Source organism: Grammomys surdaster, unplaced genomic scaffold (genome assembly GCF_004785775.1).
Source record: "Grammomys surdaster isolate TR1022 unplaced genomic scaffold, NIH_TR_1.0 126086, whole genome shotgun sequence".
Taxonomy (NCBI): Eukaryota; Metazoa; Chordata; class Mammalia; order Rodentia; family Muridae; genus Grammomys; species Grammomys surdaster.
In genome coordinates, this window is record NW_021620894.1 from 4,772,694 (window position 1) to 4,789,466 (window position 16,773).

General features: G+C 48.1%; 1 protein-coding gene across 1 annotated transcript in view; it reads right to left on the minus strand.

Moving 5' to 3' along the window:
* Sorl1 (sortilin related receptor 1) overlaps nucleotides 1–16,773 on the minus strand; it is a 163,299-nt gene that overhangs the window by 54,394 nt on the left and 92,132 nt on the right. The window contains exons 19-24 of the mRNA XM_028755788.1: nucleotides 15,554–15,645; nucleotides 13,677–13,923; nucleotides 12,925–13,063; nucleotides 6,652–6,825; nucleotides 4,730–4,843; nucleotides 583–705 (exon numbers count right to left, since the gene is read on the minus strand). Of these exons, the coding sequence (XP_028611621.1) occupies nucleotides 583–705; nucleotides 4,730–4,843; nucleotides 6,652–6,825; nucleotides 12,925–13,063; nucleotides 13,677–13,923; nucleotides 15,554–15,645 (889 nt within the window). The remainder of the gene's footprint in view (nucleotides 1–582; nucleotides 706–4,729; nucleotides 4,844–6,651; nucleotides 6,826–12,924; nucleotides 13,064–13,676; nucleotides 13,924–15,553; nucleotides 15,646–16,773) is intronic.

The window sequence follows — 16,773 nt, forward strand, 5'->3', positions numbered from 1 at the left end:
ACCTGAGGTCAATCCCCACAACCCATGTAAAGGTGAGAAAGTGAGAACTGAGTCTAGATTTGTTCCCCCTACACACACACACACACACACACACACACACACACGCCCCCCCCCAGTCAGACAAACCATCGCACACACACTCACGTATACATCACGGCCACACAGAATAACGATAAATAAAATGAAAAACAAAAAGGGCTAGTTGAATTCACTCAGAGAACATACATCCTTGCTTTCGCATCTTGTGTATAGATTTTCTAAAAGAGAAAAAAGGATCCATTTTTCAGATTGGAGAACAAAGGCTGATCAAGAATAAGTGATGGAGGTGGGGGTCTAGAGGACCATTAGCCAGAGATCGGTGCTTCCAAGTAATTGAAAGACATGCCCATGAAAGACAGTGAAGTGGCTCTACAAAAACTGAGCAGAGGAGAGAAAGTGACGAGTCCCCTCATATGAGGGTGGAGGTGGCCATGCAGGTGGGAGATGCTAAGTCCCAGATCAGGAATTCCCGACTGCAGCCCACCCCATCCACTAGCACAGCCCTGTGAGCAGCATGAAGACCCTCCCAGGGACTTCCCTTACCACAGTGGCTCTCGTCACTGTTATCTCCACAGTCATCTTCAAGGTCACACTTATAGGACAGCGGAATGCACGTCCCCGACTCCTGGCACCGGAACTGAGTGTCTGCGTCGCAGACTGTTGTGGCTACAGTGAGAAAGAAGAGACACACTGACACATCTGTTATGTCCAGTTCATCCCCTGTCCTGGTACAAACCTCCCCACCAGGATAGCAGTTCATCCTCTGTCCTGCTGCAAACCTCCCCACCAGAATAGCAGTTCATCCCCTGTCCTGCTACAAACCTCCCCACCAGAATAGCAGTTAAAACTAGAGGGAGGCAGGCTTCAATTATAACAAGAACTACACCCCGACCTCATGGCAGAAACAAATCACTCGGGAACCTGAAACTCCCATCCAAGCTAGGTAAGGGCATGTTGTGTTTTCCAAGGCCAGATGTAGACAGAAATGGGGCCCAGGGCGTGAGACACTGCTGTCTGGCTGGGAGAGGAAGTGCAGGGCTGAAGTAGCCCCTAAAATCCTTCCAGATTGTCAAGCACTCTTTCCAAGGAAGGGACATAAACTCCATTGTCCTCGAGGGATACCCCGTCCCCTATCACCAGCTGGCACACACTCTACGGGTGAAAGGAACACATACCCAGAATCCTACGGCGGAAGTGAGTGTTATATCTGCACTCAGTAAGGGCTGAGGTCCAAATCCTCCCACTAACGTACCCTAAGCTGCCATTTCCTCTGTTGTAAGGCAAAGGTGAAGCAAGGTGAAGCAACTGCGCCATGGTCAGCCAGGACTTGCTCCCCCATCTACAGTTTATGGGTCCCTAACCTTTGCAACCCCCTTCCCCTACTATCCATAGAGATGACCTCCACCTGGTGCGTTATTACAGATACAGACGATTACAGGGTTAGGGCCACACTCTATCAAGGAGAATGTAGAGGTAGTGGACTCCTAATGGCGTCTCTCTTCTCCCTCAGAGTGCCTCAACATCCTAAGAATAGGTCTGAAAAATCGATTTACTCGCTCTCCTAAACAGAAATGTCCCGGCTGATCTGAAACCCTGAGGCCCAGGGAAAAGGCCCTCAGGAGAAATGAGGGAAGGAAGATTGTTCTCCAAGCGGCTGAGGAGCTGACACAGAGCAGGGCAGCATCCTGGAACAGAGGGTGGAGGTCCGCAGTACAATAAAACACCAAACGGCAACATTGTTGCTAGATGTCCCAGCCGCTCTTATTTGAGGTTCCATTTCTTCTCTGTAATTGAGCTCGAGGTAGGAGGCAGGGAATGAATACAAAATGACAAGGCTTCAGGGGATTCAGGGAAAAACTGAGGGCCTGGAACCCACCCAGCTGGAGGAGTCTGTTTAACGGAAGAAAATGACTGACAACATCCCTCCCAAGTCGCCTCCAAGCCCCCTCTGCTCTTCTCCTGCACCTGACAGGGTGCCTTGGCAGTCACCCCACGCCACAGCATCCTGCCACACCTGCCCTGTTCTGCAACCCCGCCTGTGAACTGGGCTTTGCTCACCATCTGGATAAGTGGACAGGCATGTCACTCCTTGATAAGGAGAGCCTTGAGAGACAGATCTGGCCCCTCTGTTTGGTTCCCAGGGGAGAGCTTTCAAATGTCTACCATTCATTATCACCTCAACCCTGTCACATCGCACACGTGGAGATCTAAGCCAAGTGGGTTCAGACTTGTGAGAGAGGGGAGCAAAGGTTGTCTCTGGGTGACATGGGGGTGGGGGACCTCAGCTGACAGACACTAAACCAGGACACAGCCAGCTCCATATTTCACCCACTGGAGGGGTTCACACTGTGCAGAAATCTGTGACACCAGTCACCGGGCTGGAGCTGTGGGAGGCCAGTGCTGAGGCCAGTAGCCACCTGCGTAAACACAGAGGTCATGATTTCGGAGCACATACGGAGCTGTTAGGAGATCCTGAGCCTGGGGCACAGGAAAGCTCGCTCACTTTTCCTTACTTCTGCTATGCCTAATGTCTGAGTGAGCTATTTCCCACAGTCCTATATGGAATATTTCCCTTCTATTGTCTCCTTCATGTACTTAATAACCTTTGTTAATGTTTTAAAAGAGCTTTGCCTCTCCCCTCACAAACATCACACCTTCTTGCAACAACACAGATAAATGGGAAAAGGCCCATTTAAAAAGAAAATAAAGACAACCAGAGGCACAAGCCTTTCCCAATCTGTCACTTAAGATACTCCTTTGCACCACTACAATGTGGCCTACAGAATCAATTAGCCAGGGCTCATAAGGGCTCACAGAGACTGCGGTGACAATCAGGGAGCCTGCATGGGTCCTCTGGATATGTCATGGTTGTATGTCTGAGTGTTTTGTGGGACTCCTAACAGTGGAGCAGGAGCTGTCTCTGACTCTTGTTCCTGATTTTGGAAGCCTTTTCCTCTTACCAGGTTGCCTTGACCAGCCTTTATATGAGGCCGTGTCCCTGATCTGATTATAACCTGTTATGCCGTGTTCCGTTGATATCCCTGGGAGGTCTGCTCTTTTCTGAAGGAAAATGGAGGAGGAGTGGATCTGGGGGAGAGGGATGGTGGGAGGGACTGAGACTGAGAGGACAGAAGGGAGAGGAAACTGGTGTTGGGCTGTAATATAGGAGAGGATAATACAGTCTTTTCCCCAGATGGGAAAAGCATACACTGAGGTCAAGGGAAAATGGGAGTATATAAAGGCTCATAGAAAATTTCCAACAAGCCACAAAGGGGCAGGGAAGGGCATTGCAGGGCCCATGTGAACCTAAAGAGTTACGTTAGATGCAAACTAGATAAGCTCGCTATAAGGTTATTAAGGCTCGTGGGGCCCCAGCATGTGCTCCGTGGATGGCCTACACACATCTGTCAGGGCCCACGGGCTTCCATCATCAACCTATTCTACAGTTCAAACGGTGAGAGAGCCTCTGGGTAGCCAGGGGCAACTGGTATGAAAGACAGGCCTGCCGTGGTCTCGGGGTTCCCTGCCCACAGTCCGGTTCTCTCTCATCCAGTTCATTCTGCTCACTGTTTGACCTTCCAAAGGCAAGTCCTTGCCACAGCACGTGGGTGGTTCCTGTCTGCTACTCCAGGAACACCCATAAAACTTCCGATGTGGGTTATGCATTGGATCCTACCTGCCCTATCGTCCACAGGAGTGGGAGCACTCATCCACAGGAGTGGGAGCACATGTCCTCAGGAGTGGGAGCACTGATCCTCAGGAGTGGGAGCACTCATCCACAGGAGTGGGAGCACGTGTCCTCAGGAGTGGGAGCACTCATCCTCAGGAGTGGGAGCACGTGCCTCCCTTGTCTATCACCTACCTCTGCTCAGTGCTCCCTGGGCTCCTCAGATGCCCTCGTTTGTGCATACGGGAGCTGACTGGGGTGCCTTTCCCAGACAAATACAGTTACTCATTCTGGTACCTAGCACTCTACTGTACTGGTGTCCACTGGCTTCTCAGACACAGACTTCCCTACCGACACGTGGCTCAGCAAAGAGCCCGAGACAGAGGTGCTAAAATAAATATCAGTGAGCAGATGGCTTTATAGAGAGACATCAAAGCCATTCAAAGCAAAGCTGGAAAAGGAGAGCCAAGGTTAAGCAGATGTCCATCTCTAGGGTCTGTGAAATGGGGTTGGACCTTAGAAGCTATTCAGTGCAAAGGTCACTTGGACACCACATACCTACCAACATTTCTCCACATTCCAGACCCTGTGGAACCCACTGACTAGTTATAACAGTCTCTCTTCAGCCTGGTGTGCACCTGTATCACCTGACAGAAGCCGCATGGGAAGTGACACCTGTTGCTTGGCTTTGAAATGCCTGAGTGTTAAATTAACAAATCAAACCATGCCATGCACCCCTGAGTTACTGGGGATGACACCCAGTATTCCAGTGCAGACACAAAGCTCATGACCCTCATTGTCCAGTCAGCTCAGTTGGTAAGTATCAATGGGACTTAAAGTTACCTATGTAATATACTGATACATAATATATTATATGTGGGGGTATTGTCCAAACCCCAATCGTTTAGATAAACACCACAGAAGTGACCAGCCAGGACCCCAAACTACAGGCCACAAGCCAGAAGGACCAGCCAGGTCCCTGAGCGATGGCGCGCATCTGCTATCCTACGCCTGGGGACTCACGGCAATTTCTCTCGTCGCTCATGTCCCCACAGTCGTTGTCGAAATCACACCACCAGATGCTGTTGATACAGTTGCCGTTGCTGCAGCGATACTGGTTGCGAAGACAGGTGTTCTCTAAAGTGGGGGGAGGAGGGGGGAGCCAGCGTTATTCTTACCACCGGGATCACAAAACTTCCTCTTCTCGGTTTTCCTTCTCTCTTCCTCCAACTGCATTCTGCTGCAGATGGGATGGGATGAAACGGGGAAGGGAAGGGCCAAGTGGGCACACACACACACACACACTCCTAACAAGCCTCTCTCTTTCCTCTTTAAATGAAAACTGAAGGTGAGGTAGGCTACAAGTGTGTGAAGGTGACTACTATGGTCTCCTGGGAAACAAATCTCGCTGTCAGCAAAAACACAATATAAATTACACACAAGCAAACCTTTAAGAGGCTGTGTCTACAGAGTATCAGAAGTACCCAGGCCATACTCTACAGCTATAATATACACCTAGTTGGATCTGTGTACTCATGGCTTCCATGTTCAAGACTCAGCTAAACAAACACCAGAAATACTCAGGGGTCGGGGGGGGGGGGAATCGCATCTGTACTGCACGTGGACAAACTTTGTTCTCCGTGGTCTCACTCCCTCAACTGTACAGTGTAACCCCTACCTACGAACAAGTATTTACACTGCAGTAGGTGTTATCAGCCGTCTAGAGGTGGCTGAACGTATACAGCAGGTTAGATTATTGTGCAAATCCTATGCTCTTCTGCAAAGGACTTGAGGAGCCATGGAATCTATTATCCACATAAGTCAAGGATTTGGGGTTAGAAAGGGATGATTTTATGTAGTTAGACGATAGTTATATATTCATGTAATTGATAAATACACTAATACATTAATTTAATAAACAAGCAGCTTATAAAATTTCACAATCTTTCTTTCTTTCTTTCTTTCTTTCTTTCTTTCTTTCTTTCTTAGCAAAGACTTAGAGATGACATAAGCGTATTTTTCAGCACACTGGGTCAAGGACACTGGTAGCCTGTGTGAACAATTCCAGTGGTGACTGGAGAAACCTTTGTGCCCTCTTCTCATAATTTACTCTTGACTTTCTTTCCAAATAGCTTTAAGACGCCATTTGGAGCATGAAAGGAGGCCCCCTGCTTCTGAGAGAGGGAGAGTCATCTTTTCTCCGTTTGTATTTCTTAGGGAAGCCGGCCAATAAAGCCTCCATTGTACACTCGCCTGCCCTGGCCTCAGACAAGTGTGGTTAGGACTGCAATGTAAATATGACCTAGAGAAGAAGGAAAACACAGGACTTGAGCCATCAATCCACGAACTTCATGCCAGACCACCTTTCCTGGGCGCTGGCTGCTAGGAATAGGAGGCTAGAAACTGGGGGTGGGGGGGGTGGGGTAACAAGATGGAGGGTTGAAGGTCCTGCGGAGGAATTGGGGGGTTGTCCAGTCAGATTCTCTTTCTTAAAAACCATTTATTCAAATGCAAACTGGCTAAAGACAAGGCTCCTAGTGTCACAGACTTGCTCACAGCTTGGACGACGTCAGTCAAGACTTTTAGACTTCTTCCAACCCTGATTCCAAACATCTGGGCCATTCCAGGCTCTGTGGTGGCAAATGGAGAACAGTCCTCCGCTCTGACAGAGTTTAGCCAGTTATGTTTGAAAGGCAAGCCGCTCCATGATTGCACAGAGAAATACACACAGAACAAAAAAAAAAATTGGACCTGAGGGAAGCTGTGTCATTGACCATCAAACCAAGGGCCACAGCTATGACCTTTATACGAACAGCCCAGGAAGGTTGTGAAGAACCAGAGGCCTTACAACCTGGGCCAGAACACCTCATATCCAAACTCTAGGAAACACTGAGATCAGAAGGGAAGGAGAAAGAGAAAGAGCGTAAAGAGAACCAGGGACGCACCTTCTTTGACACAGGTGTTGTTCTTCCTCTGATAGCCCTTAGGGCAGTCACACATCAGGTCCCCAGAGGGGAGGACACTGCTGGTCACACCTTCTGGACACCTGCAGCTTTTGCTGTTGTTGGCTTTAGGGAGGCACAGCAGACTGCAGGGCTGAGGAACGCAGGCATTGCTTCCTGGAGAGAAGAAGACACAGAAGCCGCAGTTAGGGTAAGATGTGCCATGGGGTAGCCAAAGAACATGAGCCACTGTAGGCCATCTCATATGGGCCCAAGCCTCATAGTGAGGGCTTCTCAATGACTTGTCTCTGTAAGACTGAGTGGGCCTATAGGACTGGAGATGGTTTAACAATTCAGAGCATTTGCTGTTCTTGTAGAAGACCCAGGTTCCATTAACAGCACCCGCATGGCTCACAAATGGTTCACAGCCATCTGTAATTCCAATTCTACCGTTTTGATGCCTTCTTCTGACCTCTGTGCGTACCAGGCAAGCACATGGCTGGCACACATTCTTCCATGCAGACAAACACATAACAATCATGTTAAAAAGATGGCTGGGGCCCAAGACAGGCAGAGATTCCTCCAGGTACTGTGGAACTAAGTCAACTGTCGGCTTAGAAATCACCTGTTAAGTTGGAGTGACGGAACATGGTGACCTACGGTGGTACACAGAAGCCTAACTTTGTGTGTGAACTGCAGCTGTGGTGGGTCTGCAGTTACAGTCTGCAGAGTCAAGATGCCAAGGGAGACATGGGTACTCTTCCCCTACAGGAAAGGTGGCTTTGCAAACCCATCTGCAGTCACCTGAGGGTTTAGGCAGATCTCCCAACTTGGAGATCCTTACTGTTAGGTTTCAAACTGGACAAACTGCTGAGGTGCCTACTTTACATATCAAAGTGGAGACTGGACTCAGGTTCTCCCTGCATCCCCCAGTTCCTTCTGGTCACAGGATCCTCCTGGCTGGCCTACTCTGCTCCCAATCCTGAATCTCCAGGGGCTGGGCTGATCTTCCTATATGATCCAGCCTTTTCGGTTATCCGCCCTCTTTGTCTGTTTGGGTCTCCGAGCTGCTGCATCTGGTCCCTCTCCCCCTCATTCCCTTTCCCTCCTCCTCTCCTCTCCTGGCACCGTTCAATCTGGCCTTGTCCACTCTGCACTCGCCCAGATGTGTCTGCCTCTGTCTCTGCTCTCCCTCATATCTACAGCAAACCTTCTCCTCCATACCGAGGACCAGTCATGTTCCTCTCCTTTTATTTCTTTTCTCCATTCACCTACTACCGTCCTTGTCTTTCGATAACATTTTTTTTTTTTTACCTGCCCCAGCCTGAATGGGTTTATTGCCTTTCAGAACCCGAATGCCCTTCTGTTGAAATGTATACCTGGATAATGGTCTTCCCTTCTCAAGTCCTCTGTACCACAGCACAGCTAAGAGGCTGAGAAACCACACATAAATCTGATTAGCCACTATCCTGCAGTAAATCCACAGAAGGGCCAGGTACTATGCTGATCACACAACTATGCTGATCTTTCCCTTGGGTCAGCTTAGCAAAAAAGAATGCCAGAGAAGATATCCAAGACGCCACACCACACATGCACTCTTGGCCTCTCACGGATAGAAAAACATGGCCAGATTGCTTTCCTGCCCTTCAGCCCTCTCCCAGTAGAAGCAGAGGCTACCACACTTATGTTGTAATAGCCAGAAGCCTGACACAGCTATGGAGAGGCAGAAGACACTGAACTGTAGTGTCTGCATCACTTTCTTTTGCTTGTGGGTCTTAATCATGAAATTGGAAAATAAGCGTGGAAACGTTTTTATAAAACTCAGTGCCTGGTTCTTTGGTTCTTTCATAGACATGTCTCCTCCCACACCTCCCAGAAAGTCACATGACCTGTTTCCATGAATCCAAGACCTAAGCTGGGCTGGGAAATGAGACTCACAGATCACCTAGTTTCTTTTCCTGTTGCTGACAAAAGCAACTTAAAGGAGAAGGGATTTCTTTGGGCTTGCCCACGGTTCCAGTGCATAGTCCGTCCCAGAAGGGAACTGACAGAAGAGAGAGCTTGAGGGAGCTGGGCCTTGGTGAACACAAAGAGCAGAGAAGGATGGAGCGGGACTGATGTTCCGTTCCATGTGATTGTTCATACGATCCAGGACTCCAGCCAGCGTATGGTGACACCCATCATGTGCAAGTTCTCCCATCTCAACTACCGTGATCAAGATAATTCCTGACAGATATGCCTAGAGCCCCATCTGGAATGGGATCCCAGATGCTGTCAGGTTAACAATAATACTAAGCATCAATTAATTAATTAATACTAAGCAACAATTAATACTAAGCATAATAGATGTCCATTAGTACTGACGGGGGCTTTGGGGTATGATTTAGTGATGATATCGTTTTGATGCTAAGACAAAGAGAGTAAGAGGCACTGTACATATATACATATATATGCATGTATATGCGCATTATACATATGTATGTACAAGTATGCATATACATGTATACACACACACACATGTGTGGTTACCCAGAGAGAGAGAAATCCACATGATAAAACATTCGAAAAGACTCCAGCAAATGACTCAACCTACCACAGGGGCCCTCACAGCTAGCTTGCCGGAGAAGAAGCCTTAGACATCAGTTTACCCTGTCACCTGTGGGAATCAGGAGTCCCCTTACCTCGAGTTCCCACATGGCTCACTACAGGAGTCAACACACAGCCACTCCTAATTGTGCTGTGTGTTCAAACCACTCAGTGTTCCAAGGAAAGGAGGGCTGACAGACCAGGTCCCTTAAACATGCTCAAGTACAGGATGATTTGTACATGAATTGTGTTCATAAAATGACATGGCCGGCATGGTCACATGCAGAACGTATGTCCCTAGGTAAACAGGGAAAACCGTGGGTCCTATCTGAAGAAGCTGAGGCAGGCCAAGCTGTGTGGCACAGTGATTAGGAGCGCTCAAGCAGGGCAAGACCAAGCAAGCCGCCAGGTCTGAGGACGAGAACTGGGCAGGGCTGAGCATCTCGGAGGCCACAAGAGACACAGAGCAGAGCATGGGTGTGCTACATGAGAAAGCCACAAAGAGATGGAGGGAGAATCCACCGCAGATCCTCTACACAGGACGCCAACAGTGGGCAGTCTGATGGCCATTATCCCATGTGAAGAAGAGACAAATGCCCCCTTAGAAGACCTAGCCTAGGATTCCCTCACAAGGCACACTCAGGACATTTTCAGATTTTCTCTTCAGAAAATTCTCCTGGAATCCCTTTAGGAACCCAAAACTACCACCATCTCACATAAGTATCTGAATCTTTGGCAATTACCAAATTCATGTTGCCTCAACTAACCGATGCCTACACCCACTTTCGCGGATGCTTGGAAACCTGTCTTTACGGTAGGCTCTGAAGGAGAAGTAAAAGAACTCCAGAAGGCTCCAAGCCATGGCAGCACCAACTGAAGAGACTCATAATTTTGAAAGACGGTCTCTTTAAAGGGGGAAAGAGAAACTTCCTGCCAGGAGAAATAGGGGTGGCTCTGCCTAAAACCAGCCAGATTGCAAGACCAGAAATGCCTTCGCTAACAAGTATCCTAACACCCTGACTGTTCCATGCAAATTAATTTTTTTATTCCAGGTCGGCATTCATCAAATCGCAGAACTTTAAACTGTTGTCATATCATGAAGGCATTGCTGTTTAAGGCATGGCTGGCAGAGGGGACAAAGCCTGACGGCTGCACCAAACTTGAAGTTTCAAAGGCAACTCGGCTTAAATTCTTAGCAGTAAGTGTATCTCCAGACAAGCCATTGAACCCAGCTTTCATGTAGCCATCAAAGACAATGGGGGTATGGGAAGGCACATGGACTGGGGAAAGCCTAGTGATGCCGACACAAGCCTGGGAAATACATCAATGTGGGTGACAGAACTGTCCCCTAATCAATGCGTCAATGCATCTACCATTGTGTTATGCTTGGCTGATAGAAAGTCCTACACGTTTTAGGAGTGAGTAACAAAAATAGCAAAGGTGGACGGCCTAGCACTCGGGGCTCCCTGTATGCATCCTGCATTGGGGTACCCTCTCAGGGTGCTACGGAGCCAGGGAGGCTTAGAGATAAGGGGCCTGGACATCGCTGGTAGCCTCACCACTGAAGCATTAACTCAAACAGGCCTGTCTAAGAGACTGGAAGCTTGCTTTTGTCACCCTGGAAAAGTCCTGCTGGGTCCTGCAGAAAGATGCAAGAGAATCCCAAATGTGGGACAAAGAGATACACTAAGTGCCCCCAGGCCAAAGTGGCATTCACAGCTGATCTTGCATCCCTGTCTGTGTCCTTCCGACACACTTCTCCCTCAAGCCAGTCCTTCCTCAGGTCCAGACACTACCCTAACCCCCTGAATTACTCTTCTCTAGCTAGGTTAAGTGACGATCACTCTTTAGAACATGAAGGGGACATGACATCCCTGCTGAGAATCTATCAAGTGTACAGAGTACAGGGGTTCAGCTGGAAACTGCACCTCACTGCTCCCCAGGGACTGGGTGTGAGCTGTGCTTGAGCTGCTGGCCCTAAGAGGCAGCCAAGACAGGAGGTGCTCTAGAGACTGCTGGGGTACACACCTAGCATGCTATGGGCACCCATAAAAATGGAGCCATGCTCTTCTGGACAAGGTGGCATCTTAGAGAACATTCTGCAGCCTGGGAAGTAGAGCAGCAGGGGAGGTATCCTTTATCATCCTGGAGAAAAATGGTGCTGAGGCTGAGAAGCAGGGCCCCATCACCCTGTCCTGCTTTAAATCAGTTATCTCCCCAAGGTTAGCTGGAGCTATATAATATCCTGTTTAAAAAAAAAAAACAACAACTCTAAAACCACAAAACCATAAAAAAATGGGTGCCTCATCTTTTTTTTTTTTTTAAAGTGGCTTCTCCATTTAGTGGCAGCTCTCACACTAGTGAGAACCTTTGAGAATACTAATTAATGCAGGATTTCATTCTTTGATCCCTACTGGCTGAGAAGCCACACAACAGTCCTGACTTAGATGTGCACACCGCTTCGGAGTCCTTGAGGGAGTTCTCACGCCACCTTCCTTAGTTCCAAAGGGATGACAGTGGTTATCTATAACTGTATTATTTTCCTTGTCAATTTTCTCTTCGGGTGGTGAGCCGAGAAAGGCAAACCGGTGCCTATCAACCCCATAGTTCAAAACAGGAAACCCAGCAGAGTGTCAATAGAGGCAAGTCAGCAGACTCAGGAAGCTATTTAATCCCGTAGAGATAAGGAAGGTGTGCTTAAAAGGACTATTCTTCCCAGCAAAGCCTTGTCTTTCTCTTAGAGAATCCGGAGTCTTCTTCAAGATAAGCAAACAGGCAGCCAAGGAAAAAAAGAAGCTCCCATAACAGAAATCTCACCCTGCAGGACTGGCTGGCGGTAGGTCCTGGAATCCTGAGCCAAAAGTTTTTGAAGAAAACCCTCAGCCAGGAGTGGTGGTACCCACCTGTAAGCCTAGTGCTCAGTGAGCTAAGGCAGGAGGATTGAGAGTTCTAGGACAACCTAGGTAACACCATGAAACAATGTCTCAAAAAGAAACAACAGAAGCAATCAGGCATGATGGCTCACACCTGAAATTCCAGCACTTGGAAGACTGAGGCAGGGGGATGGCTGGCCTGGGCTCCACAGTGGAGTTTCAGGCTGGCCTGAGCTGCAATGTGAGAATTTGTTTCTAAATAAAAATAAAGTCTGCTCGTCTCTTCTTTCAACAAATAAGAATTAAGCACCTACTAAGTGAGAAGATAAAACAAGACGTTCATTTCCAGAGGTTCACACATCCAGTGTGGATTATGAGAGAAAAAACTGCACAGAGTGTGGCCACAGAAGTAGGTATATTCAATGGGCACTGAAGCATCTGGGCATGCAAGCATCTGAGAACCCAGCATGCACCATTCCTTGTGACTGTGCCAAAGAGGGATTAATCACGTGATGGGCCCCTCACAGCTGTAACCAGAAGCCTATACCACCCATCACTGGGGAGCCAAGGGCAGGAGGAGGGCGTAATCACCCACTAAGCACCAGCACTCCAGGAAGGCAGGACTCACTGTCTTCCAGCTGTTTGTGTATCATTAGAAAAGAAATTAAGATGCCATTAGGAAGAAATTAAATAATGTGCATGTTGTCGTGACAACAGAGAGGCAAACTGCCAGATCTTGCTCTGAGTCGAGATTGCCCACACACGGCCCCTTTCTGTGAGACCAAGTCTGGGGAGGTAGAAGGAGACACTGCCTTACCAGTATTCTTTCCCTTGTAGAAAATCTTCATGTCCATCAGGCCCGTGAGCTGGCTTGCTAGAATCTCCACCTGGGATCTGCTGTACTTCGAAGCTCTGAAGATGCTCAGCTGCGACCAGTCATCCCAGTAGATTTCATTCTAAAGAGAAAAACCTTTGCCTGTCAATCTAGTTCAACGGTCCTTCTTCCGGGACATTTCATGAGGACAACATCCCACCAGTATGAAGGGACAACAGATAATTACTAAATAACAGGCCCGGTCAAAATCCCACTTAAGTGCAAATGTCACCTCACCAAGAAATGGCCTAGAAAAGGCTATTTAGTATTCATTTAGCTGGACCACAGGGAGGTGACTCAGTTTTGAAATATGCTTCTAGGTTGACGCATTTGCTCCCTAGGGTGAGAACGGCTGAGAGGTTATGTGGGAGACACACGGCATCAGTCAGCAGGGAGTAAAGCAAGGGATGAAGATACTGAACTGACACAAGGCCCCGGGCAGTGACAAGCAGAGAGAACCACTCAGAGGGCACCATAACCTTCAACCTTTAGAAATGTAAGCAGTGACGGACACCCAAACTCTCCGTGAAGGATACAGACAAGTTAGTGCAAATTTGGAAGGCAGGCAGTTTTTAAGATCCGCAGAACGACTCTGCAAAAACCCCACCAGGCCTCAGTTCCGAGCCCAGCCATGCTTTTCCCCTTCTCTGGCCGACTGCACGTGAGCGCACGGTGGCGGCGGGGCAAGGACTCGCCTTAAAGACGGCAATGGCATACGGGTGTGGGAGGTTGTCGAGGATGACTGAACGCTGCTGGCCGCTGAAGGTGATGCGCTCGATACAGTCCAGGTAAGCGTCTGTCCAGTAGATCCACTGGCTGTCCACGGAGATGCCATTGGGCCACTTCACGTCCTCTGACACCAGGCGGTGGGCGGCAGAGCCGTCCATGTTGCTCCGGTAAATCCCAGGCTTCAGGTCTCCCCAGTCAGTCCAGAACATCACCCTGGTCAATACAGGGATCACACAATCTCCTCAGAATGACGTGGGGCAGCCTTGATTCTACTCCCCAGAGGTAAGGAACCCCTCAGAGCAATCATTATTACTGCTATCTATCAACCATTATTATTATTATTGTTTTATTATTATTATTATTGTTTTATTATCTATCATTATTTTTATCTATCAATCATTATCACTATTATTTGAGATTCATTCAGAAATGCAGTTGAACTTGACTCAAAAATTCACCCTCTGAATTCTGCCTATCATCACATGATTCCAATACGATACAGAGAAATGAACACGCGTGCCTGTTAATCTAAATGCTAATTGGCAGAGGGAGTGATATGTAGTATTATACAACAGAATATACCTCGTGTAATGCCCCCAGTATATTGAATACAAAATAGTTTGAAATCTATGTGTTGTATGTGCTACTTAGTTTTTGTCAGTGACACAAGCTAGAGTCACCTCAGAAGGAACAACCCCAAATAAGGAGCTGCCTTCATCAGACTGGCCTGGAGCAAGTGTGGGGGCCATTTTCTTGATTCATGATTGACACAGGGGGCTCCAGACCTCTGTGGGTGGTACCACCGCTGGGCAGGTGGCCCTGGGTTATATAAGGAAGCTGGCTGAGTGAGCCACTGGGAGCAAACCAGGAAGTGTGGTCTCTGTTTCAATTCTTGCCTTGGGTTGCCTCAGGGAGGAACTATAACCTGCGAGCAAAATAAACTCCTTCCTGCCTCCGCAGTTTTCAGCCATGTTTTTATCGAAGCAACGAAACGGCTGCATGTGCTCTGATAAGCCACTGTCATTCAGCGCACATAACCGTTGATGGGCAGGAGATCACAAATGCACTGACTCTAGCTGACAAGGCGTGTGTGCCACTAGGGGGCGCTGTATTTAATGATCGTGATTGAACACCAGTAAAAAAGACGCTGAATAATGCAAGCAAAAAAAATTAATAGTGGCTATTATGTATGACTAATGGTGACTATTACGTAACAGTGACGTGATTAAGTCCCTAGGATGTAGGAGGATGAAGGGTGAAGAATGGGAACAAGGCAGACTTGAACATCCTTTCAAGGTCTTCTCTTTTAATATCATCAACCGAGCCCATAGATTTCTTTCAGAGTGTTCTTTTTAAAATAGAGTTAATTCTCAATCATAAATACACACCAAGAGAAAAGCTAACGCAGTGTTTCCTTCTCAGTAATGTTTACCCCAAGTAGACATTAATTTTAGGAAAACCTGAACATGCTGGGAGTTCTGTGGGTGAGAACGACCAATTGAATTAAATGTTTGTGAGATTCAAGGAACTGAAGATAAAAAATATCCTTACAATTTATCAGTGGCCTGCCTGGTTTACAAAGACTCTCTTTCATGTTACCTTTTCTATAGAAACAAGCTGCAGATGTGAGACATCTGGAGACCATAAGAGAGTTGGATGCTTTCTAATCAAACACACACGGAGTTATCGGACCACGACAAGCAAGCTATGGCTTCGAAAGCCCCAGTCAACAGGCTATCTCCCCCACGATCACCAAAAGCAAAAACTTGGCCTCAAGTTTTCACTTTCATGAACATATGTTGTAGCCGTGGGCACGATGACTTCCCATAGGGAGTACACTTACCCCTCTTGGGGTACAAGGACTAGAGCCCTGGGTCGATCAAGCACAGAGGAATTGACGATTGTCAGTCGGAAGTCACCATCTGGATTAGCTACCTGACAAAACAAAGAAGGGACAGAGAGGGATCTAAGTTCCTTACAAAGGCCACACACCCAAAGCCCTCCATTGGGCCCTGCCTATAGCACTCTCCACATCTGCCCTCCGCTCCTGGGTCGCATTCTTAGAACCACTGGGAAGCCTGCCTTGATTCCCCGTCAGAAGGCGCTGATCATGTCCACGGCTGAGATAGTTTCACATGTGCTGAAGGGGAAGCTGGAACTGTGTGCTCCCTGACTCCAACCCCAGACCATGACACAAAGGTAACAGTTGTGGTCCCTTGGAGCCCATGAAACCCCATATGTATCATTCCTCAGTACTTGCACACAATCCACACGCATCTTCCTGCATGCTTTAAACCATCCCTAGACCACCTGGAAGTCGCACGGCATGGCGCTAAGTCAGAGTTGAGTTGTTCAGGAAAGATGTCTGCACACTCAGAACTGTCTTGTTTACTTTGTTTTGTTTTGTTTTTTTACTATTTTCAATTCACGGATGGGAAGCCGCAGATTTGGAGGGCTGACTGAACCATTCTGTACGCCAATCACTTCTGCCAGGGTCCTGAGAGGACTCCCCTCCCGCGTCAGGATCAGCTCGGAGGCAGGAGTCCCCAGAAGCTTCCCCATTCACTTCCTCTCTCCAGGCCTTCCAGTCCCCAACCACACAATCGTGTGACTTGCTTCATGTTCTTAGCACAAGGACGGGTTCCTTTATCTCCTTTCCACTGAGGTACTTCCTTTCTGTGGCTTCCATTTGCTTTAAGACAAGATCTCTGTGTATCTTCAGCTGGTCTTTTAACTTACTATGTAGCCCAGGCTGGCCTCAAAATCTTGATCCTCCTGCCTCAGTAAGTGCTGGGATAACAGGCATACACAATATACCCCGCTCCTCTAAACTGAAAGCTAATCAGAAAGAGACTCTGTGTGTGTGTCCATCCCACTCTTTGCTCACCGTGTCATCAAAAGCAAGGCCAGGCCTGGCATGTATCCTGCACCAAATGGCACTCGTTTAATGACGAAGCAAACGAGACTCATCCTCACACTTGAAGAAAAAGAAGTTTCAAGGAAGCCCCTTGCTGCATATGTCTCGGCTGGCAGGATGATACGTGGATCCAGGGCAGCCTCCGG